Source organism: Balaenoptera ricei, chromosome 6 (genome assembly GCF_028023285.1).
Source record: "Balaenoptera ricei isolate mBalRic1 chromosome 6, mBalRic1.hap2, whole genome shotgun sequence".
Taxonomy (NCBI): Eukaryota; Metazoa; Chordata; class Mammalia; order Artiodactyla; family Balaenopteridae; genus Balaenoptera; species Balaenoptera ricei.
The window spans coordinates 828,237-854,362 of NC_082644.1; the positions used below are offsets into that span (position 1 = coordinate 828,237).

Here is a 26,126-nt window from a genome sequence, read left to right on the forward strand (position 1 = left end):
CCTTTCCTACACCTGCGGGTGCCTCTCTGCACGGCGTCTAATGCTCGAACACCAGCTTACCACTAACTTGCAAATCACTTAATTGACTTTTGATTAATAAAATAGATTGCTGGCTTTACTAAAAGTGAAACATAACACAGCTTTTAAAATTAAAATTACTGGAAGACCTGCAAGATGGCGGAAGAGTAAGATGTGGAGATCACCTTCTTCCCCACAAATACATCAGAAATACATCTACATGTGGAACAACTCCTACAGAACACCCACTGAACGCTGGCGGAAGACCTCAGACCTCCCAAAAGGCAAGAAACTCCCCATGTACTTGGCGAGGGCAAAAGAGAAAAGAAAAAACAAAGACAAAAGAATAGGGACGGGACCTGCACCAGTGGGAGGGAGCCGTGAAGGAGGAAAGGTGTCCACACACTAGGAGCCCCTTCGCAGGTGGAGACGGCGGGTGGCAGTGGGGGGAGCTTCGGAGCCACGGAGGAGAGCGCAGCCACAGGGGTGCAGAGGGTAAAGCGGAGAGACTCCCGCACAGAGGATGGGTGCCGACCAGCACTCACCAGCCCGAGAGGCTTGTCTGCTCCCCCGCCGGGGCGGGCGGGGCTGGGAGCTGAGGCTCGGGCTTCGGTCGGATTGCAGGGAGAGGACTGGGGTTGGCGGCGTGAACACAGCCTGAAGGGGCTAGTGCGCCACAGCTAGCCGGGAGGGAGTCCAGGAAACTCAGGACCTGCCTAAGATGCAAGAGACCATTGTTTCCGGGTGCGCGAGGAGAGGGGATTCAGAGCGCCGCCTAAACGAACCCCAGAGACGGGCGCGAGCCGCGGCCATCAGCGCGGACCCCAGAGACGGGCCTGAGACGCTAAGGCTGCTGCTGCCGCCACCAAGAAGCCTGTGTGCGAGCACAGGCCACTCTCCACACCGCCCCTCCCGGGAGCCTGTGCAGCCCGCCACCGCCAGGGTCCCGTGATCCAGGGACAACCTCCCCAGGAGAACACACGGTGCGCCTCGGGCTGCTGCAACGTCACGCCGGCCTCTGACGCCGCGGGCTCGCCCCGCCTCCTCCGTACCGCTCCCTCCCCCCGCCTGAGTGAGCCAGAGCCCCCGAGGCAGCTGCTCCTTTAACCCCGTCGTGTCTGAGTGAAGAACTGATGCCCTCAGGCGACCTACACGTAGAGATGGGTCCAAATCTAAAGCTGAACCCCAGGAGGCGTGCGAACAAAGAAGAGAAAGGGAAAGCTCTCCCAGCAGCCTCAGGAGCAGCGGATTAAAGCTCTACAATCAACTTGCTGTAGACTGCATCTCTGGAATACCTGAATAGACAAAGAATCATCCCAAAATTGAGGCGGTGGACTATGTGTGGTTTTGCCTGTATAGCTTTGCTTTTACCATTTGTCCTAGGGTTCTCTCTGTCTGGTTTTGGAGTTTTTTTTAGTATAGTTTTTAGCACTTGTTATCAATGGTGAATTTGTTTTTTGGTTTGGTTGCTCGCTTCTTTCTTTATTTTTTTTTATTACTTTTTAATTTTTAATAATTATTTTTTATTTTAATAACTTTATTTTATTTATTTATTTTTTCTTTCTTTTTTTCTCCCTTTTCTTCTGAGCCGTGTGGCTGACAGGGTCTAGGTGCTCCGGCCAGGTGTCAGGCCTGAGCTTCTGAAGTGGGAGAGCCAATATCGGGACATTGGTCCACCAGAGACCTCCCAGCTCCATGTAATATCAAATGGTGAGAGCTCTCCCAGAGATCGCCATTTCAATGCTAAGACCCAGCTCCACTTAATAAGCAGCAAGCTACAGTGCTGGACACCCTAGGTCAAACAACTAGCAAGACAGGAACACAACCCCACCCATTAGCAGAGAGGCTGCCTGAAATCATAATAAGGTCACAGACACCCCAAAACACACCAATGGATGCAGTCCTGCCCACCAGAAAGACAAGATCCAGCCTCATCCACCAGAACACAGGCACCAGTCCCCTCCACCAGGATGCCTACACAACCCACTGAACCAACCTCACCCACTGGGGACAGACACCAAAAACAACGGGAACTACGAACTTGCAGCCTGCTAAAAGGAGACCCCAAACACAGTAAGTTAAGCAAAATGAGAAGACAGAGAGACACACATCAAATGAAGGAGCAAGGTAAAATCCCACCAGACCAAACAAATGAAGAGGAAATAGGCAGTCTACCTGAAAAAGAATTCAGAGTAATGATAGTAAAGATGATCCAAAATCTTGGAAATAGAATGGAGAAAATACAAGAAACGTTTAACAAGGACCTAGAAGAACTATAGGGCAAACAAACAATGATGGACAACACAATAAATGAAATTAAAAATTCTCTAGAAGGAATCAATAGCGGAACAACTGAGGCAGAAGAACGGATAAGTGACCTGGAATATAAAATAGTGGAAATAACTACTGCTGAGCAGAATAAAGAAAAAAGAATGAAAAGAATTGAGATCAGTATCAGAGACTTCTGGGACAACATTAAGTGCACCAACATTCGAATTATGGGAGTCCCAAAGAAGAAGAGAAAAAGAAAGGGACTGAGAAAATATTTGAAGAGATTATAGTTCAAAACTTCCCTAATATGGGAAAGGAAATAGTCAATCAAGTCCAGGAAGCACACAGAGTCCCATACAGCATAAATCCAAGGAGAAACACTCCAAGATACATATTAATCAAACTATCAAAAATTAAATACAAAGAAAAAATAGTAAAAGGAGCAAGGGAAAAGCAACAAAGAACATACAAGGGAATCCCCATAAGGTTAACAGCTGATCTTTCAGGCGAAACTCTGCAAGCCAGAAGGGAGTGGCAGGACATATTTAAAGTGATGAAAGGGAAAAACCTACAACCAAGATTACTCTACCTACAAAGGATATCATTCAGATTCGACAGAGAAATTAAAACCTTTTCAGACTGCAAAAGCTAAGAGAATTCAGCACCACCAAACCAGCTTTACAACAAATGCTAAAGGAACTTCTCTAGGCAGGAAACACAAGAGAAGGAAAAGACCTACAATAACAAACTGAAAACAATTAAGAAAATGGGAATAGGAACATACATATGGATAATTACTTTAAATGTAAATGGATGAAATGCTCCAACCAAAGACATAGACTGGCTGAATGGATACAAAAACAAGACCCGTATATATGCTGTCTACAAGAGACACACTTCAGACCTAGGGACACATACAGACTGAAAGTGAGGGGACAGAAGAAGATATTCCATGCAAATGGAAATCAAAAGAAAGCTGGAGTAGCAATTCTCATATCAGACAGAATAGTCTTTAAAATAAAGACTATTACAAGAGACAAAGAAGGACACTACATAATGATCAAGGGATCAACCCAGGGGGAAGATATAACAACTGTAAATATTTATGCACCAACATAGGAGCACCTCAATACATAAGGCAAATGCTAACAGCCATAAAAGGGGAAATCGACAGTAACATAATCATAGTAGGGGACTTTAACACCCCACTTTCACCAATGGACAGATCATCCAAAATGAAAATAAATAAGGAAACACAAGCTTTAAATGATACATTAAACAAGATGGAATTAATTGATATTTATCGGACATTCCATCCAATCACAACAGAATACACTTTCTTCCCAAGTGCTCATGGAACATTCTCCAGGAATAGATATCTTGGGTCACAAATCAAGCCTTGGTAAATTTAAGAAAATTGCAATCGTATCAAGGATCTTTTCTGACCACAACACTATGAGATTAGCTAAAAATTACAGGAAAAAAATCTGTAAAAAATACAAATACATGGAGGGTAAACAATACACTACTTAATAACCAAGAGATCACTGAAGACATCAAAGAGGAAATCAAAAAATACCTAGAAACAAATGACAATGAAAACACAATAACCCAAAACCTATGGGATGCAGCAAAAGCAGATCTAAGAGGGAAGTGTATAGCAATACAATCCTACCTCAAGAAACAAGAAAAATGTCAAATAAACAACCTAACCTTACACCTAAAGCAATTAGAGAAAGAAGAACAAAAAAACCCCAAAGTTAGCAGAAGCAGAGAAATCATAAGGATCAGATCAGCAATAAATGAAAAAGAAATGAAGGAAACAATAGGAAAGATCAATAAAACTAAAAGCTGGTTCTTTGAGAACATAAACAAAATTGATAAACCTTTAGCGAGACTCATCAACAAAAAAAGGGAGAAGACCCAAATCAATAGAATTAGAAATGAAAAAGGAGAAGTAACAACTGACACTGCAGAAATACAAAGGATCATGAGAGACTACTACAAGTGACTATATGCCAATAAAATGGACAACCTGGAAGAAATGGACAAATTCTTAAAAAAGCACAACCTTCCAAGACTAAACCAGGAAGAAATAGAAAATATAAACAGACCAATCACCAGCAATGAAATTGAGACTGTGATTAAAAATCTTCCAACAAACAAAAGCACAGGAACAGATGGCTTCACAGGTGAATTCTATCAAACATTTAGAGAAGAGCTAACACCTCTTCTTCTCAAACTCTTCCATAATATAGCAGAGGAAGGAACATTCCCAATCCCATTCTATGAGGCCACCATCACCCTGATACCAAAACCAGACAAAGATGTCACAAAGAAAGAAAGGCCAATATCAGGCCAATATCACTGATGAACATAGATGCAAAATTCCTCAAGAAAATACTAGCAAACAGAATCCAACAGCACATTAAAAGGATCATACACCATGATCAAGTGGGGTTTATCACAGGATTGCAAGGATTCTTCAATATACGCAAATCAATCAATGTGATAAGCCATTTTAACAAATGGAAGGAGAAAAACCATATGATCATCTCAATAGATGCAGAAAAAGCTTTTGACAAAATTCAGTACCCATTTATGATAAAAATCCTCAAGAAAGTAGGCATAGAGGGAACGTACCTCAACATAATAAAGGCCATATATGACAAACCCACAGCCAACATCGTTCTCAATGGCGAAAAGCTGAAACCATTTCCACTAAGCTCAGGAACAAGACAAGGTTGCCCACTGTCACCACTATTATTCAACACAGTTTTGGAAGTTTTAGCCACAGAAATCAGAGAATAAAAAGAAATAAAAGGAATCCAAATCGGAAAAGAAGAAGTAAAGCTGTCACTGTTTGCAGATGACATGATACATAGAGAATCCTAGAGACGCTACCAGAAAACTACCAGAGCTAATCAATGAATTTGGTAAAGTTGCAGGATACAAAATTAATGCACAGAAATCTCTTGCATTCCTATACACTAATGACGAAAAATCTGAAAGAGAAAGTAAGGAAACACCCACATTTACCATTGAAACAAAAAGAATAAAATATCTAGGAATAAACCTACCTAAGGAGACAAAAGACCTGTATGCAGAACACTATAAGACACTGATGAAAGAAATTAAAGAGGATACACTAAAAGACACTGATGAAAGAAATTAAAGAGGAAATTAAAGAGGATAAAGAGGATGGAGAGATATACCATGTTCTTGGGTTGGAAAGAATCAACACTGTGAAAATGACTATACTACCCAAAGCAATCTACAGATTCAATGCAATCCCTATTAAACTACAATGGCTTTTTTCACAGAACTAGAACAAAAAATTGCAGTTTGTGTGGAAACACAAAAGACCCCGAATAGCCACAGCAATCTTGAGAAAGAAAAATGGAGCTGGAGGAATCAGGCTCCCTGACTTCAGACTATACTACAAAGCTACAGTAATCAAGACAGTATTGTACTGGCACAAAAACAGAAATGTAAATCAATGGAACAGGATCGAAAGCCCAGAGATAAACCCATGCACATATGGTCATCTTATGTTTGATAAAGGATGAAAGCATATACAATGGAGAAAAGACAGCCTCTTCAATAAGTGGTGCTGGGAAAACTGGACAGCTACATGTAAAAAGAATGAAATTAGAACACTCCCTAACACCATACACAAAAATAAAGTCAAAATGGATTAAAGACCTAAATGTAAGGCCAGATACTATAAAACTCTTAGAGGAAAACATAGGCAGAACACTCTATGACATCAATCACAGCAAGATCCTTTTTGACCCACCTCCTAGAGAAATGGAAATAAAAACAAAAATAAACAAATGGGACCTAGTGAAACTTAAAAGCTTTTGCACAGCAAAGGCAATCATAAACAAGACGAAAAGACAACCCTCAGAATGGGAGAAAATATTTGCAAATGAAGCAACTGACAAAGGATTAATCTCCAAAATTTATAAGCAGCTCATGCAGCTCAATATCAAAAAAACAAACAACCCAATCCAAAAATGGGCAGAAGGCCTAAATAGACATTTCTCCAAAGAAGATATACAGGTTGCCAACAAACACATGAAAGGATGCTCAACATCACTAATTATTAGAGAAAGGCAAATCAAAACTACAATGAGGTATCACCTGACACCGGTCAGAATGGCCATCAGCAAAAAATCTACAAACAATAAATGCTGGAGAGGGTGTGGAGAAAAGGGAACCCTCTTGCACTGCTGGTGGGAATGTAAATTGATACAGTCACTATGGAGAACAGTATGGAGGTTTCTTGAAACACTGAAAATAGAACTACCATACCACCCAGCGATCCCACTACTGGGCATATACCCTGAGAAAACCATAATTCAAAAAGAGTCATGCACCACAATGCTTATTGCAGCACTATTTACAATAGCCAGGACATGGAAGCAACCTAAGTGTCCATCGACAGATGAATGGATAAAGCAGATGTGGCACATATATACAATGGAATATTCCTCAGCCATAAAAATAAATGAAATTGAGTTATTTGTAGTCAGGTGGATGGACCTAGAGTCGGTCATACAGAGTGAAGTCAGTCAGAAAGAGAAAAACAAATACCGTATGCTAACACATATATATGGAATCTAAGAAAAAAAAATGGTTATGAAGAACCTAGGGGCAGGACAGGAAGAAAGACACAGATGTAGAGAATGGACTTGAGGTCACGGGGAGGGGGAAGGGTAAGCTGGGACAAAGTGAGAGAGTGGCATGGACATATACACACTACCAAATGTAAAATAGCTAGCTAGTGGGAAGCAGCCGCATAGCACAGGGAGATCAGCTCGGTGCTTTGTGACCACCTAGAGGGGTGGGATAGGGAGGGTGGGAGGGAGACGCAAGAGGGAGGGGATATGGGGATATATGTATACGTATAGCTGATTCACTTTGTTACAAAGCAGAAACTAACACAACATTGTAAAGCAATTATACTCCATTAAACATGTTTAAAAAAAAAAAGATGCTAAAGGAGCCAAACACACACACAAAAAATAAAATTATTATCTTAAATGTTACTTAACAAGTAAAGACCAATATACATGGCATGACTGAACTTCAAAAGTTTTATCTCTAATAACATATTGATAATGGGAGTGCAACATGGAATATCAGGTATAGAATGTTTAAGACAATAACGACTTATACTAAATCCACTTCACATCCACTAAGTCGTTTTCCTATCTGCATATCCATTATTCATATTTGTCAGGAAAAAGGCAAAAACAAATTCTCTGCATTAAGGACCCACGAGAGTAGTTGTTAAATTACAAGATTCAGACGGCTATAAAAATATGATAAATGTTGATGATGATGCTTATGAAACAGTCTTTGTCTTAAAGAATCACCTGGTCCCAGCATTTCCTCCTTCATCTATGGCTGTGAAGAACTGAAACCAGCGGCCATGGAGATTTTTTTGAAAGGCATAAACAATATCTCAAATATAAAAATGCTGTGTAAACCACAATATATAACCTATAAAAGTCAATTTATGTACTGTAACCTGTGTCGGGTTAAATGTACTTCATTACTTTATTACACAGCAAACCAATAAAAATAAAGATTTAAGAACTCTAATCGAAAGAAAGTTTAACTTCTAAAATTCTTCAGCAGGAAATTTTATACACACACAGGCACACATGTACATACACATACACACGCTCTACATGGGGTAGACACCTTTATTTAAAAAGGTTAGTATTAATTGATTTACCAGTTTCATTTTGACCAAACTAATTTATCACTTACTATGTTACTACTGATCAGTTGTTGGCTCCAAATGAAAAAATAGATGTAAAACACACATTTTAGGCAGAATAATTCACAGGAGGCATTGCTGTAGTTTTCTTATATGTAGAAATAAGCATCCAGCTGTTACTATTGAAATAACAGAAATCTACAGAAAGACATTACTTGCTATAATAATTGAGGCTAAAGGAAAAAAAAAATTCACTTACAGTATAATTATAAAAGTTCGGTATATGTATAGAAGTAAATTTAATTGTGTATTCAATGACTTAACATTCACTGCAAGATATTTTAATAGAGGGAACAAACGTAAAAGTATAAATAAATTTTCATCACCTACCTCTCTTCATATTCCTGCTTGAGCCCATGGTCGTATCTGAAGGACACGGGCAACGTCCTTCACACTTGACTGAGATCTGTTTTCCTAAGATGCATGCCTGGTATTCTAGTTTGCACTGTATAAAAAGAGAAAAAATAGTAATTGAAGTACATTTAGTTATATCAACAGGAAGTCAAGAACATGAGAACAGGGCACCTGCAGTTCTATGACACCTGCTATAAGACAGAGAGGTGAATGGAACAGAGCAGAGCGCGTTACACCTGAATCCGCATCCTGTGATGCCATTCCCAGTGCGGTGTCTGGGCCAGCTTCTGAAACGTTCTCAGCCTCAAGTCCTCATATGAATAATGGGGAAGATAATATCTAATTCTAGTGGAATCTAAAAGAGTGATACAAATGAACTTATTTACAAAACAGAAATAGAGCCACAGACTTAAAAAACAAACTTGTGGTTATCAAAGGGGAAAGGTGGGGGAGGGATAAATTAGGAATTTGGGATTAACATATACACACTACTTTATATAAAATAGATAATCAACAAGGACCTATACAGCACAGGGAACTCTACTCAATATTGTGTAATAACCTATGTGGGAACAGAATCTGAAAAAGAATACACATGTATATATGTATAACTGATACACTTTGGTGTACACCTGAAACTAACACAACATTGTAAATCAACTACACTTCAGTAAAAAATCTAATCCACAGAATTTTAAGAATCAAATGGTAGTAGCTACCATGAATCAGGCTCTCAGCAAATGTGAATAAAACCTGAATGAAATTAAAGGCAAACGATCGACATTGTTATGGCACATGAAGACATTTTTTTAGTTTACTTTTCTTTTAATTTTCTTTATAAACATTGCTCTTTATAGAATTTTAAGCCTGAGTAGTTTAAATCATTCTTAAGATAATATTTTATAACTGTATGTTTGACATGATTTAAAAAACTGCAAACCTACTCCATCATTTAAGAGGCAATAATTATCTTCCGCCTCAAAAAAATATAGATCTTGCTAATTCTGAAGTAATGTGATTTCTTTCCTGGCTGTGTCCATAATTTACTCAGTGCAAATGATTTTAAAATTAACTAGGGCAGACTTTCTGGCTCCAATCGACAAATGTACCAGTGACTAATTTAATTCAGCTTCAGCTGATATCAGGAAGCACGGAATATACCCAATGACTAATCAGATTATTCACATATATGTAACATTTTTTTCCTTGCCAAATAACTCTCTAATGGAAAGGCAAAATTCTTAACTAGGCCTGTTACAAAAGATAAAAAATTATTACACTTGGAATATATTTGTAGTGGCTTAGTGGGCCTTTTTGGAGGAATAAACTCTTTCAAATGTATCATTATTTTTCATTATTCAATCTTTCAAGAATCCAAGAAAAATGACCTTGTCATATAAAATCGCAACAAATTTTAAATGTAATTTAAAATGTCCAATAGTAATCAAATGCAGAAATAAATAAAGAGATTATGAGTGTTTTAATAAAAGACAATTTATATGAAACCTTGAGACTTCAAATTTAATATTCTTTACTGTAACTACTTTTAATATTTCTGAAACCTGGATTGGTCATAAGATAATGACACAATTTAAGAAAAGTTCAAGAGCAACTGTAAGTGGCGTATGAAGAGACAAAGCCAAAAGTCAATATTAATTACAGCTAATGTGGAATTTTGAAATTTGAAAATGTTAGGTCCTTTCAAAGATGTTATGCCATACTCATTTACATTTTAAATGTAGTTTATTTTAGCAGTGATTTTTTTTAATAAAAAATGAATGTCTGAAAAATACCTGAATAAACAACAAAAATAGCACAATCTTTATAAAAAGTTGATTTAATTTTCATCAAAAATGTTTGACCTCTTAGCTAATTTTCTTGGATATGTTACAATTTTAAAACTTCACAGCTGTCTTTAAAACTTGCATGATATGATGAAGTTGTAGCTTTGTAAAGAATTCTTTATAAAGAATTATTTCGTAAATGAAACAATTTCTCTTTCAGAATGAATGATTCCATGGAACACTTCTTTTCTGTATGCATGTCTGTAAAGAGAAACAGAATCAGATGTCTAGCAAATACACCCTATGTGTATAGTTATATGAATCTAGCTTCCTGACATCAGAAAACCATTAATTTTTTTAACTTATGGATTTTGAAAAAAAAATCTTCATGAAGAATTTTATTCAAAGAATATAAAGATATTAAAAGTACTATTTAAAAATATTTTTTAGCTACACCCACTGATTGCATTTCTAATTAATAATACTCAATTTACTTAATTATCACAAAGCTGAAATATTTATAACAGTGTAAGTGAACTAAAATATCACATAAAGGGCATGCTCATTAGTCTGTAATTACCCCAAAATGCAAATACTGTAGAGAAAGACAAGATTAATGCATTCCTGATTACCTAAGACCTTTAGTCTTGAGAACACTTGAGTTACCAGTGATCCTGAGCAGTCAGCCTGCAGGATGGTTTTTCTAATGTCAAAACTGACAACTGTCAGGGAAAATAAGTTATCTGTTTAAAAACAGGATCAAAGAAGAAGATGTGATCTTTCCACCCGCAGAAAAGGACTCTGGCCAGGAGACCCTGGGATTGGCCACTGGTAAGGTTTGCAAGATGATGTAACCCCCACGGTCAGGGACATGGCTTAGACCAGAGGTTCTCGGCCAGGGGCTAACTCTGCTCCCTGGGGACATCTGGGGACAGTTTTGGTCGTGACCATGGGGCGGGGGGCGGGGGGACACTGCTGCATTACTAGTTAGAGGCCAGAAGCGCTACTGAACACCTCGCAGCACGCTGGTAAGCCCCTCCAGGTTAAAGCGCTACCCGGCCTCGCACGTCAGTAGAGCTGAGGCTGAGGAGCCCGGTTAGGGGTGCTCGTCTCCCAGAAGACACCAGATGGATTAACTAAACTCTCAAGGCCTCATCCACACTTCCTTAGGGTGTTTTTTCTTGAGCGTTCACTAAAGTAACACATACAAAATAAAAACAATGGTATAAACAAACTACCAGCTACAAGTACTTTATTTCTTTAATTTTTTTTTAGTAAATGTATTTATTTTATTTATTTACGTTTGGCTGTGTTGGGTCTTTGTTGCTGTGCGTGGGCTTTTCTCTAGTTGCGGCGACCAGGGGCTACTCTTGGTTGTGGTGCACAGGCTTCTCATTGCGGTGGCTTCTCTTGTTGCAGAGCATGGGCTCCAGGCGCATGGGCTTCAGTAGTTGTGGTGCGCGGGCTTCAGTAGTTGCGGCACATGGGCTCAGTAGTTATGGCATGCGGGCTCTAGAGCGCAGGCTCAGTAGTTGTGGCACATGGGCTTAGTTGCTCTGCAGCATGTGGGATCTTCCCAGACCGGGGCTTGAACCCGTGTCCCCTGCATTGGCAGGTGGATTCTTAACCACTGCGCCACCAGGGAAGCCCTACAAGTACTTTAATTTCCCAGAAAACCCAGAAAATACAAAGCAGCTAAGACAGCAACATACAGTTTAGCAACAGCATCGTTCATGAGGCATCCCTGAGTGTGAAGCTCTGGGATTCGATGCATTACTCTTTTGATCATTGAGTAAGACAGGCATACTTTTAAAAATAAATTTTACAAGTCAACCTTAGTTTCTGCATCTGATCAGAAATATCAATACATGGCTCAGATGGGATTCAAGCACTCTTTTATAGTGTTTCTAATGTAGAACAAGTATGTAATTAGCGGTAGGTAAAACAGCAACAATGTTCTATGTGGTATTGTAGTGATAAACACATTTCTTCAAGTGAAAATAAACTGAGGAACACGGAATGCTATGCATCACTTTTTAGCCTCCGTTTTTCCTGGGTTGGATGGGCTAACACACCACATCATCTCCCTTTAATACCTTAGAGGCCCAGGATCTCAGACACGCCCTGCGCTTTCACAGGTGGCTTTCCTCACGTCAACACGGCGCCCCCTTCCCGAGCACAGCCTCCACCTGCGTTTCCTGGTCCCTGCTCTGCGTGGCCCAGCCCAGCCCAAGGCAGCCCAGGAGGGGGTACAACCCCGACCCCTTCCCTCAGCTGGGATTTACCATCGCGCGCACACCCTAACTTCTCTTTTTGGAACACCCACCCTACATTTCGTTAAGGAGCAACACCCTGCTGATTCAGGCACCTTACTTCTCTTTCCACTACAGAATGTTCCATCACACACCCTCTCACGGGGACTCAGGTGACCTGTCGCCCTCCCACGGTCGTAACTGGACCTGGGGGGTGGCAGGTCCCCTGGGGGCTCACGGCAGGTGTGGGCACAGACATGAGGGTCCTGCACCCGAGCAGTCCCCCGGGCTCTCCGACAGCCACGTCAGTCCCCTTCTTCCAGACACTTGGCTTGCCCTCCACCAGGCCTCCAGTCAGCATCTAGAGACTGGGCTTCGGAAAGGACCAGCGGGATGTGGGCTGACCGAGGTGAGGTCACAGGAGGGCAGGAAGGATGCTTCAACCCGAGTTCATACATGTACAATCCTTGTCCTGTGCTGTCGACATGAATAGTAGAATACTGCTGCTCCGGCTGGTGACTCAGTCACCTGACAAGGAGAACTGCCAGGAGAAAATGAGGCAAGGAGAGCATCCGTAACCCTCACCTCGCCACACACATTCTCTTACATCTAGTATAGTCTCTGGACCAGTATGTCTCCAATTCTGCCAACAGGAATTAGTATTACAGATGCTCTTTCTTCCAAAATTAAACACCTCACCGCAGAAACCTGCCTTGTTTGGCACACAGAGCTTACCGCATCCCGCAGGGCAGCACCAGAACATGCCAAAGAGAAAACAGCGGGCGTGGAGTGTGGACTCAGAACTGGTTTGGGGCTGGTTTTCCTTTGCTGAGTCTTTGTTCCCAGGTGTCCCTGGGGTTCCTACACTGCCTTCAACTCAATTTAATCCAGGGTAATCCTACAATGTCAGGATGCGTAATGTCCCTCACCTCAGGCAAGGCTGCTAGTGTATGCATAAAGAAAACCTGCTTTTCATACATTGAATTATTTAGTGGAGCTGCAAGACCATCTAATCAGGGTCTCCTAGTCCGTGATTTCTGTGCATAAGGCAGAGCTCATGTATGGATTTTCCTCTTTGTTAGGCCATTGTTGTAAACAGTTATTCTAGACTTCAAAATCTGGTAATAAATTTTAAAGATTTTAAGGGTCAAAGGGATAGTATGTTTATTTTACCATCATTTCATGCTAACATGTTTCACTGAATTTTATCATTAAACCAAAATTCTTACTTAAATTACTCCAGATCAAAGTTTCTTTCAAGTATGAGTAATAGTTTCAATTAAAATAAGACCTATAAAAACGTATTGTTTGATGATTGACACAATACATACATGAAATTAATAAAATTATTTTAAATGACTATTGATTTGTATTTCCTTTATTTACCTTCATATATATAACATGAACTTTGTAAGATAACAACTCAGAATTTTCCAGAGGTGCAGGAGTGGTTAAAAATACTTAAGAAATGGATGAACACAGAAGGTTGTCACACCAAGCACTCCTAAAAATGAGGATGACATTTGAGGAGACATTATTTTTACAGATATAAATGACAGTGAATTTTTAAAAAAAGAATAGGAGTAAGAAACAAGAGGTGCATTTTAAAAAACATACAAGGAGATGAAAGAATCAGGACAGAAGGTTAAATTTAGGTAACAAGAGAGAAACCCCTGAAGACCTCAAAGTTGCAGAAGACGCCAACAATTATACAGACACGGAAACGCTGATGTGTGATAGTTTGTGCACACGTTTTAATGTCTGTGGGACTTACAAACTGAACTCTTCATTTTAACTGTTTTTTAATAAATAGAAAGCATGAGGAAATTCCTTGTTTATCATGCTTAAGAAACACCAAGTGCCTGTTAAAAAGTATGTACTACCCTTAAAAGCTAAGACATGCACCGAAGGGTCAGCTGCCCTATACAGTTTGATACACTGCTAGCAAAGATGCCCTTTGGGATGCACGGAAAGAGGAAGAGGGGAAGAGGGGTGCCATCAGCTTTGACACAAAGATACCAGGACACAAGACTTGGTTTTCCCGCTGTGTCAAGTGTCCCCTTGAGTAAAGGGGAGGGGGTAACTGAGGAGCTAGCGCCTCCAGAGCAAGGGTGCCCTCTGTCCACTGACCTCAAGAGGGCACCTGCAACCAAGACCGTGATGGGAGAGAAGATCCTCAGCTTCCCAGGAAGGACTGAGGGTCTGCTATCGGGGTGGTCAAAACACAGCATGAAGGACGAGTTACTACAGGGAAGGTGAATGTAAAAAGGACAAACGCCAGTCAGGTGAAGCAGAGTGGCAGCAAACCAGACGGCCTTTCTGAGACGGACAGCGCATCCAATATTAAGAATAAACCAGCATCCTGCTGGAACACACACTCACACAGACATACATCTGCGACCAATTCACATGCATCCTTGTGCACAAAACTACTCAAATGAGTTCACACTCATCCCTCCGATTCCGAGCCAACGCCCAGGATCCCTTCAGGCCTATTTTCCGCGTCTGTCAGCACTTCATTCAACAAGGAGAAACGTGGATCCACTCACATGCTCGACCTACTTTCGTAATTATTCCACAGCTCCGCTCACGGTCCTCTCCTCCGCACGGAAGGTCCCGGAGCGGCCGCACTGGACGCCCAAGCTCTCAGGCCCAGGCAGGGACCCCTCCGGGGCCGAGGTACCGGCTCAACCCGCCTCCTCCACCTCGAGCAGTGGGTCCCACGGAGCGCGAGGCCCAGGGAGGGACCTAACTTTTCTTCCTGTAGCTCCACCAGTTTCTAAGAGAGGAGCGCTGAGATCTCAGCATGTGTCAGAGAGATGCGACAGTTTCTCCCTGTAGAAACTGCTTTATGTATCTGGAGACTAACTTTACACACATAAGACTGGAATTCTTCGATTTTCCAGGTGAATTAACATATGAATCATCATGCGGGAATCCTTTTCATCTTCTGCGGCTTTTATCTGAAGATCTGGTTTGTCCGACTATTCTGCAGTATTGGGAGTCGAGTCCCCAGGGACCTCCTATGTTTCTACACATCGTGGGAGCAGAGGCCTTTTGCTTTGTGTAATCTCTTAAATTTGTCTGAACATCGAGTGTCCTTGCCGGAGAGAGATGATGTGTCCTCTGCAGAGAAGGCAGCTTTGTTTGCTTCTCAGTAAAAACAGAGGTAACTCGCCCCAGGGGGCGGAGGGTGCGCAGGCCTGTCTGCAGCCCACGGTCACACGTGGGGTTTCCTCTGCTGTGACACAAACCCCGTGCGTGTGCAGCATCCAACCGGGTCACTCTGCGCGGCCCTTGGGACTCGCGGGGAAAGGAGAACGGACGCCAGCACGAAGACCGAGCTGCTGGTGTCGTGAGTAACAAGTGACCCAGGAGGCCCGTGTCTTCTGCAGCGCGCGTGAAACAGGGTGAGAATCCCAGGCCCTCACAGTTCTCCAGTTTTTGCGGCAGTGAAGACCGTTTCTGGAGGAGAGAGGACGCCGGGCCCCGAGCCCAGGTCAGAAGAGGAGGAGATACCCGGGGCAGACGCCCTCAGGCCAGCCACAACCAAAGCCGGCGACAGGCTCACCCACCGTCCCCCGGCTCCCGACCCCCGGGCCTGGGCGCAAGGCGCGGCACCGGGCGAAGCCGGCCAGGCGGGCTCTGCTCACGGCTCCCGAGAGCCGGGCGGGACGCGGAAGGCCGTTCTGCTGCGCGCGACGCCGGCTGTCCAGGTCCCGGACGAGGCGGAGGGCCTCGCACACGCACCCACTCGGGCCCGGCAGGGGCCGTGCAAGTGTGGCCGCGACGGCCGTGCCGGGCCCGCTGCGGAGGCGGCGCTGGGTTGAGCCGAGGGCCCGGGCAGGGCAGGCAAGCCCGCTGCCCTTTCGGGGGCCCCTTGCGGCCCGGCCGGCGCCCGCGGCCCGCGCTGCCTGAGCCGGAGCGGCGTGCCCTCGGGGGGAGCGCCCGGGCGCCGCCGCTGAGGCCTCTCGTGCCCCGCCTTCCTCGCCGTCTGCCGCCAGCGCCGCCGGACCCCTGCACTGCCCGGCGTCTTCGGCGTCCACAGGAGGCCCCGTGCGGAGAGTCACGCCTCGCTCTGCACGGCGGGGACGGCTGATCCACTCCGGACAAATTGCAGGGGCCTGTTCACTAAATACGGCTGCTTAAACCACGTGGGTGGATTCGCACGGTCAGCGCCCCCCACGCGGAAGGAACGCCGTTACCCCCTAGGTCGCCACCCCCAAAGCAGCCCCGGCCCCGCACTGCTCCCTTAGGGCCTTGCGGGGAGAAGGACGACGCTCTGCGTGGTCCCTTCATCAGCTCAGCTGACAGGCTGACCGGAAGCCGTCCAGCAAGCTGAGTCCACGCCCCGCTGCACCCCCGATGAACCCCTGTGGGGCCTCGTCTCTCCTGACCCGCTTTCAGGTGACACCGTCGCTACTGCAGTTGCATCAGCTGACTGTGGACTTAGTGCTGAGACATAGCTGCGTTACGAGTTTGACGTACTGGACTATTTGTCGTTTGCCCTCAGGGCAACTTTTGGCACAAAACCTACTCATTCACAGGCGGACAGGCACAGTGTTGCATGGGCAGCCCCTGCCCCTCACCGTCCACAAGCAACCGATCTTGGTAGGCAATGGCTGGTCTCTTCAAAGTCCCGCTCAAAAGGGTTTCTGGCTGGACCTGTCTCACTGACTAAGGCAGTGTGGTCACAGTTCCACTGCTTCCAGAAAGGGGACGTAACCGCTCAGCTGGCTCCTGGGTAACGGAAGCACGAGAGAGACTGTATGGCCTTATTTAAACATTCAGGATCTTTACTGTCTTTCCTAATTGACGTTGCAGGCTGGTCCGACGCTGGACCTCTGCGTGATGGCCTGTCCACAGGGGGACCTTGGGCATTAAACTCAATTCTGGTTCCAGCCCCTGGATTCCCTTGTTGGATGGAGGTGGCCCTGGACATTTGTCCATGCAGGTCACAGGCGGGGATGTAACGGGTCTCTCTAACTTTCACAAAAATGCCCTCTTCCCTCCTGGGCTGGACGCTTATGGATGAAATGTTTATGGGTGAGGTTGAGAGGCTGACAGGAAGAAATGGGACCTCTGAGTTGCTGTCACTGGCAGGGTAATTTTACGGTAACGCGGGGAGAGCCACAACCCCAACGCCCGGGGAGGGGACGCCTCAGGCCCTGGGAAGTGGCGGAGGGAGAGGAATCGTCTTCCCGAACCATGCCTGTCTCTCCCCGTCAAGGCAGGTGCCCTGTGTGCCCTCCCAGTGCTGCAGACGCCTTATTTAAGATACCTGACTGCTGGAGTTGCCCTCCCTGGACCCCCCTTCTCCATCCTTCCTAACTTACCACACAGCCTGCAGGAACAGGAAGGCATGGACCGGCTCCTGAAACTCCTGTGTAAACACCTGCCGACATGTCCAGATGCCTTTCTCAGACCCCATTCTTAGCCATCCTCGGAGGTGGATGGATGCCACCAGGATTGTCTTTTGGAAAAACAAAGGCACAGGGAACAGGCTGCTTTCCAGCTTTCACTCCAAAAACAAGGAGCAGAGTCAATTATTCCAACTCAGTTGGGACACCTAAGCTCTCCCAGCCAGGCTGGAGGGCACATGGGATGCCCTGTCACCCTATGTTCCGTGAACAACGTAGGTCCTGCCTGCAGGTCATGGCAGTTTTAACAACACTTTCTTTCCAGGACACCCTGCACATTACTGGTGATGGACACCAGGCATGAACTCACCTCTGTCCTAAAAAAATGGTGATGTGCTCCCGCTGGGTGGTCTGACACCGTCACCTGCTTTAGAAAATGCCCCTAGCAGATGGTGTAGCCTTCAGATACCTGAGGAGCTCTCTCCACAGGGAAGGGACCCTCGGGCATTCAGTTCCAGGTGACACACCTGACTCATCCCTACGAGCATCTTGCAGGAAGTTCTCTCCCTAACAGGAGGGATCCAATTAGAAAAGCTGATATAAAAACTGTCACTGATCTTAGGTGAGGTGATCAATGACACCATGTTGCTCCTGGAAGGGATTCACATCAGCTTCATGACTGACCACGGGATGACATCATTGTCCTAAAAGCCTCCTCAGCCAAGTGAGGTCTACGCAGTCACTAATGCATCCTGCTGTCCCCGGGTTAAATCCTCAGGCCAAGTGGAGAGACGAAGACGGACACTTGAGGCAAAAGCCACTTGAATTTCTAAGGCAGACCTTGGAGGTTTACGGGGTTTGTGGGGAGGTGGGGCCCGGGGCCCTGGAGACGGGAGGGGTCAACACTGCAAACAGGCTGGTCTCCCCTTCTGCGTGGATCGCCCTGGGTGTCAGCCTGCGTTAAATGCTGCCTGAGACAAACTGACCAGGATTGGCCCCTGCACTGTTGATTGTATGGATGCAGTGGTTGATGGAGCGAGGTACTTACAGGAGAAGTCTCTGGCCAAGAAGATAGGGAATGAGGGTGGATATGATAAGAGGCAGTTCTGCTAGGTCACGCATAGTTCTGCATGTCTTCCCGTCAGAGGCACAGACAGTTTGTTCTGTACGAGGATGTTTGTGTAGCAGTCTTGGAAGAGACTTTCTCCTGAAGTATCTGCTTTTAATTATCTTTAGCTTTCAATGTCGTAAGTGTGCTTTTCCACTGTTTTCTGAATTCCATTAATCTTGTTGAGATCATCTTTGTTGGTGTAATGGTATAATATTTTTGGCAGGTAATAAGGCTTTTTAATCTGGCTGGATTTTATTTTGATAATCAATCATTTCTTCTTACTTTTCTCACCTGGCACATTGTACTTCTTGTATTTGTAGATTCATGCCTTTCAACATTTCTGGAAAAAATTTCAATATCTCTTTTAACATTTTCTCCACCTTATTATTTCTGGCTTCTCTTTCTGTATCTCAGATTCAATTTACTTATCCCTTCTCATTCTGGTCTCTATCCCCTACTACCCTTTTTGGATAATTTTTCTGAAATATTTTCTGAAATAGTCATTTTTCTGAAATATACAAATACACAAATATATACACATAGACATTATGTTTATATACTTATTATTTTTGTTACATATATTTTCTGTTTTATATATATTATCACATGCATATGCATATATAGTAGTTCATTAATTCTCTTCATCTAATGTCTAATCCATCTGTTTAATTTTTAATCATATTTTTAATTGAATAGGTCATATTTGGTTATTTTGCAAATCTAATATTTTTGGAAATTATGCTGGTCTTCCTGTATCTTTCAATACCACTTTAAGTCTGTAAACATTTTACGCATTAAAAACGTTTCATATAGTGGTTGTATGTTCTGTTTTACCTAATTATTTATCTGATAATTTTGATATTTAAGTGTTGTAACCTGTCTGGTTTTGTTCTTACATTGTTCCCTCCTTACCTGTTGGCTTTTGTCATTTAGTTTGTTGGTTTATTTATATTAGTGTGTTTCTTCTACTTATAAGATTTATTGGTATGTGAGCAAAGAGTTGGCAGAATACCATCTGGAGAATCCTTAGGAGTCTGGATTCCTGGTACTTTTCTACAGAGAGAACTTCTGTTGGGATTTTCAAGTGTCAGGGGTACTGAGTACACAGAATCCCTTAAATTTTATTTATCATCCTGGGGCTTCCCCGACCTCTGCTCTGAGGTGGTGAAATCCAAAACCCCAGGTCTGTGAGAGAACAGGTTCAAAGGTATAAATATTGTACCACAATAATGGTATTATTACCCAATAATGATATTATTTCTTTTTTGCCCCCCAGTTTCTAAATTAGAGTTTAATTAACTCCTAGCTTCAGCTGGCTTTTGTTTAATTGGCTTGTTTCAGAAGCCATAGCATCCTTAACCTGTTGTCTGTTCACAGAACTGGACCAATTTCCTTGGTGGAGAGCATTGAGGTGGTGCGAGATAACAGACATTGAAACACACAGCGATCACAGAGAGATGGCAGGAAATCTATAATTTGCCCATGCATTCACTGGAAGGGTATGACAGCCACACACTACTGTGTTTATTCCATAATTTACATGATTATAAATCTACACACATATAAGTAGATACTATACAGGACATACTTGACTTTTCTTTGCCTAGAAAAATAATTTCTCACTGTATTAACACCACATTCCTATAATAACGTTATCCACATTGCTATTAATAAATGATTAATATGCATAAATACATACCATACTACATTACACTGATTTATTACATACTATTATTTCATATCTTTCGTACTTTTATTTGTAGCCACATTACTAGCCTTGCTGTTTACCAGCCCTGTGACCTTATGAATATATTTAATATCTTTGTGCTTCAGATTCCTTATCTTTAAAATATTAGTGAGTGTTTTTTGTGTCTCCTACTGTTGTCTGAGGAATAATTCATATGTAAATTATCACATTACATTAATGAATAAATGCATTAATATAGTAACTCAGAGCAGCGATCAACACACACTAGGCAGGCACTAAGTATCAGCTTTCTGAGAATCTTTTCTCTGCTGGCACGAGTTGTGATTTAGACAAAAGAGATGCAGACACAGCTTTTCCAAAGGTGCTGCCAGCACGCTGGTCCTGAACTTGCTAGAAACTCGTGGGATATCTCAGCGGGAACGCCTTCTACCATCAGGGTAAGAATGCCTCAGTCACCTTCACACGTGGATGCCTCTTTATCTTGCTATAACCTGAGTTTTTTAAAGAGCTGGAATATACATGGCTTCTCTAAATCTCTCCTATTGCCTATCATGATTCTTTCTTCTTGATAAAGTGACGAATAGTTGAGGTTACAGAGGACATCACTAGGGTAAAACCCAGGCCTGATAAGTGCATCAGTCAGGAGCTCGCTGGCCTGTCCACGCCCAGAACAGCACAGTGGCCACCGTGTGCTTTAAGCTGACCTCGATCCTGGTGTCGTTACTTTCCAGCTTCATGGCCGCTCTGCGTCTCCTTTCCCTTATCTAACGATTGTGGACCACTACAGAATCTGTCTTCTAGGGTTGTTTTAAATACTAGCTTAGCACACAAAATACTTAGACCATTACTTGACATCGTTGCTCAATTATTTTAGCAATTCCTGCCTATATGACTTTCACAGCGACAGCTACTACATGCCACCGACTACGGTTATTACACTTCCCTTAGAGAATATGTATATTCAAGCCTGCTCTACATATGTAAAGATTTTTAGAGAATGGTCTCCTTAGAAATGCAAACCCTGTGGAATATTTATAAAATACAAGTTCCTTTCATTGAAAAGGCAAAAATTATATTATCTAAGAAAGCACAGAGACTCCACCAGTGAACATATGCATTGTTCTCCCATTTTTAATAGATAGTAACACAAAATATAGACACTGACCCTGCATGTTCTATTCTATGAGGGCTGCAGAGAACCTGATTAGCATATACAAAACCTGTATGTAACTTCATACCTAATGGTAAAATACTGAAAACTTTCTCCTAAATTTGGATTAAGGCAAAGAGGTACATTGAACATTGTACTGAAAGGCTTAACCAGAACAGTAAGGCAAGAAAAAGAAAAAATGCATAAAAAGAAGGAAAGGAAGAAATAAATCTGTGTCTATTCAAAGAGGATGATTATATTTGTAGAAAATCCTGAGACAGCCACAACAAAACACTGCTAGAAATAAGTGAATTTAACAAGGTGCCAATAAACAGGGTCAGTATAGAAAGATTAGTTACATGACAATATACTAGCAAATAAACATCACAACTAAATTTACAGTAGCATTAATAAAAATAAGTTAGCAATACATTTAACAAAAAATATTACAGGTCCCTATACCAAAAACTACAAAACTTTTATTAACTTTAACAAAATGAAGAGATATACCTAGTGTGTGGATTTGAAGATTGTTATCCATCTCCTCAAATTTATCTACAGATTTGATAAAATCTTAATGATTATTCAAGCTGGTTTTTTGTAGAAACTGACAGACCGATTCTAAAGTTCATATGGAAATGCAAAGGGCAAGTGCCAAAGCAGCACTGAAAAGGTGGAATCAAGTCAGACTTGCAGCCCTTGAATTCAAGACCAAAAGACAACCCTCAGAATGGGAGAAAATATTTGCAAATGAAGCAACTGACAAAGCATTAATCTCCAAGATTTACAAGCAGCTCATGCAGCTCAATAACAAAAAAAACAAACAACCCAATCCAAAAATGGGCAGAAGACCTAAATAGACATTTCTCCAAAGAAGATATACAGATTGCCAACAAACACATGAAAGAATGCTCAACATATTAATCATTAGAGAAATGCAAATCAAAAGTACAATGAGATATCATCTCACACCAGTCAGAATGGCCATCATCAAAAAATCTAGAAACAAAAAATGCTGGAGAGGGTGTGGAGAAAAGGGAACCCTCTTGCACTGTTGGTGGGAATGTAAATTGATACAGCCACTATGGAGAACAGTATGGAGGTTCCTTAGAAAACCAAAAATAGAACTACCATACGACCCAGCAATCCCACTACTGGGCATATACCCTGAGAAAACCATAATTCAAAAAGAATCATGTACCACAATGTTCATTGCAGCGCTATTTACAATAGCCAGGACATGGAAGCAACCTAAGTGTCCATCACTGGATGAATGGATAAAAAAGATGTGGCACATATATACAATGGAATATTACTCAGCCATAAAAAGAAATGAAACTGAGATATTTGTAGTGAGGTGGATGGACCTAGAGTCTGTCATACAGAGTGAAGTAAGTCAGAAAGAGAAAAACAAATACCGTATGGTAACACATATATATGGAATCTAAGAAAAAAAAAAAAAAGTCATGAAGAACCTAGGGGCAAGACGGGAATAAAGACACAGACCTACTAGAGAATGGACTTGAGGATATGGGGAGGGGGAAGGGTAAGCTGTGACAAAGTGAGAGAGTGGCATGGACATATATGCACTACCAAACGTAAAATGGATAGCTAGTGGGAAGCAGCCGCATAGCACAGGGAGATCAGCTCGGTGCTTTGTGACCACCTAGAGGGGTGGGACAGGGAGGGTGGGAGGGAAGGAGACACAAGAGGGAAGAGATATGGGGATATATGTATATGTGTAACTGATTCACTTTGTTATAAAGCAGAAACTAACACCATTGTAAAGCAATTATACTCCAATAAAGATATTAAAAAAAAAAAAACTTAACATAAAGATAAGGCAAACAGGTCGTGCGGCACATCCTAGGGGCAGATGAATAATTCCCTGAGACAAAACAGACACAGAAACAGACTCACACTTTCAGGACCACTTCATTTTTGACAAAGAAACCTAGGCAATCTGATGGGGCAAGAACAACAAATGGATGTTCCAACAACTGGCCACACTGATGAAGTGATATTCACCCCCTGCCTCTTACCAAACACAAAGACCAATCACCACGTACACACAAACCTAAGAGTTAAAACTGTCAGTCTCCTAAGAAGACACAGAAGATTGTCTTCTATAAGAAGTTATAACCATAGAAAACTGATGATTTAGGCTTCTGTATCATGCAAAAATCTCTAAAAATACAATTCTGAAAAATGGCTCTGAAACCACCTTCAAACCAGTGAGAAACAAGCAACTATAAACTTAAAGGGCATATACTGCCATCTTTACTTAGTGATTCAAATAAAAATAGTCATCACATTTATTATGTGTAGTAACTAGAAAAAGATGAAGGGCACTTAATTTTTTAAAAAGTCTTTCTGCTCCAAATACCTATTAAAAAAAAAAAAGTGGGGACTTCCCTGGCGAAGCAATGGTTAAGAATCTGCCTGCCAATGCAGGGGACATGGGTTCGAGCCCTGGTCTGGGAAGATCCCACATGCCACGGAGCAACTAAGCCCATGTGCCACAACTACTGAGCCTGCACTCTGGAGCCCATGAGCCACAGCTACTGAGCCCGCGCACCACAACTACTGAAGTCTGTGTGCCTAGAGCCCATGCTCCACAATGAGAGAAGCCACCGCAATGAGAAGCCCACACACCACAACGAAGAGTAGCCCCCGCTCTCCGCAACTAGAGAAAGCCCACACACAGCAACGAAGACACAACACAGCCAAAAAAAAAAAAAAAAGCAAAAGCAAAAATGGTTTCGATTTAGACAATGGACACTGGACTTCACGGAGACACTGGGCAAATTACTTCACTTCTGTGCATCAGTGCATCTATAAAAGGGACAACCATGAGTTAATATACCCAAAGCGTTTACAGTAGCTGCCCCCAAAAAGAGCTAAATAAATGCTTGATCAGTGTAGACACACGAATCTATAGGAGATTATGAAGTTCAATGTAGTGAAAAGGTCATGGGTCACCGCCCTGCAAGATCAATGCACAGGTTACAGCAGATGTCAGACGAGAGGCAGGCACAGGGCTGGTCCCCATAGCCGAGCCCTGGCATCCGCCCTGGGAGGCACTGGCCCGAGCTCTGGGAAGGCCCTCAGAACTCAGTGTCCAGCTGTCACAGCAGCGTGGCCGAACCTCCGTGCCCTGGGGCAAGGCACCCAGGTCCTCGCTACGCCTCTGTCCAAAGGCACTGTGGTCGCTGCACAGTCTAGGACCATCGGGGACTTGAGAACAAAAAGAAGCAGAAGATGATAAGGGACTCATAACACTGCCCACTGCTTCATTTCCACCTAATAAGGAAAGAGCTTTGGAATAATCACTGAATTTGGCATTTTCTGAGTTGCCGGTAAATGTTGTCAGTCTTGCTGAAGCCGTGGCCAAGAGCGTCCAGTGTGTCATGGAGCAACTGGCAAGGCAGAGTGTGAAACAAGCAGTAAAGACCATGGGTCAAAACGTAGATTCAGATTTTACTGATGGTCGCTACTTCAAAGATAAGTGTGTGACAACATATACGTTTGCCAACTTTTCATTTTCCTAAGGAACTACATTAAACATGACTAAAGAAATTAATAAAGTTACAAAACCTCTATAATATCTGTGGAGTGTGGTGAAAGGCCATTTTAACAGTTACTCATACAAAAGTAAGATTATAATTTCAAAAATAAATCAATATATCAATGTAGAAACTAATGAACACTGTCCTAAAACTCATTCAATATATATAACTCAAGACTCTTGAACAGGCCAGGAAAGCAAGCCTACGTCTTTGTTAAGGCTACAGAGAAGCATAAAATAATCCATGAAGCAAAGTCCTGGAGAAGGAGATGCAGGTGTCTGGGGTACCGAGAGATTAAAGCCTTAACCCTCAAAAATACAGCGTCCCAAGCCAGGAGCCAAAAGCCAAGCCAAGTTGAAAAGCAGTTCAAAGAGAAACAGTGCACATCTATTTCTGACTGTTGATCTTTCAAAATAAAATTATCTCAGCTCAAAGTGTTCAGGGGAAGGCAGGCAGGACAGGTAAATACCAAATGCTAATAGGAGAACGTCGAAAATTAAAATGGAATTTTCTCAAATTACAACGAAAAGTAAATGCTTCCACTTCGGTGCTAATGTTACTGTTCTATTTTATTAAAAACAAGAACAACAACTATTATATCTAAGAATTCAAAGGCAATAGATTGAAGGGATGCAACAGTAGTTCTCAACCATGCCTACACATAAAGATCACTTGGGGAGCTTTTAAAATTTAGATTCCCAGGGCCTCGTCCCAAACCAATTTAAGTAGCATCTCTGCAGCTGGTGTCGGGAACT

At 42.6% G+C, this 26,126-nt stretch overlaps 1 protein-coding gene across 1 annotated transcript in view; it reads right to left on the reverse strand.

The window, feature by feature from the left end:
- SPOCK3 (SPARC (osteonectin), cwcv and kazal like domains proteoglycan 3) overlaps positions 1–26,126 on the reverse strand; it is a 433,446-nt gene that overhangs the window by 146,640 nt on the left and 260,680 nt on the right. The window contains exon 6 of the mRNA XM_059926189.1: positions 8,414–8,528. Coding sequence (XP_059782172.1) covers positions 8,414–8,528 — 115 coding nt within the window. The remainder of the gene's footprint in view (positions 1–8,413; positions 8,529–26,126) is intronic.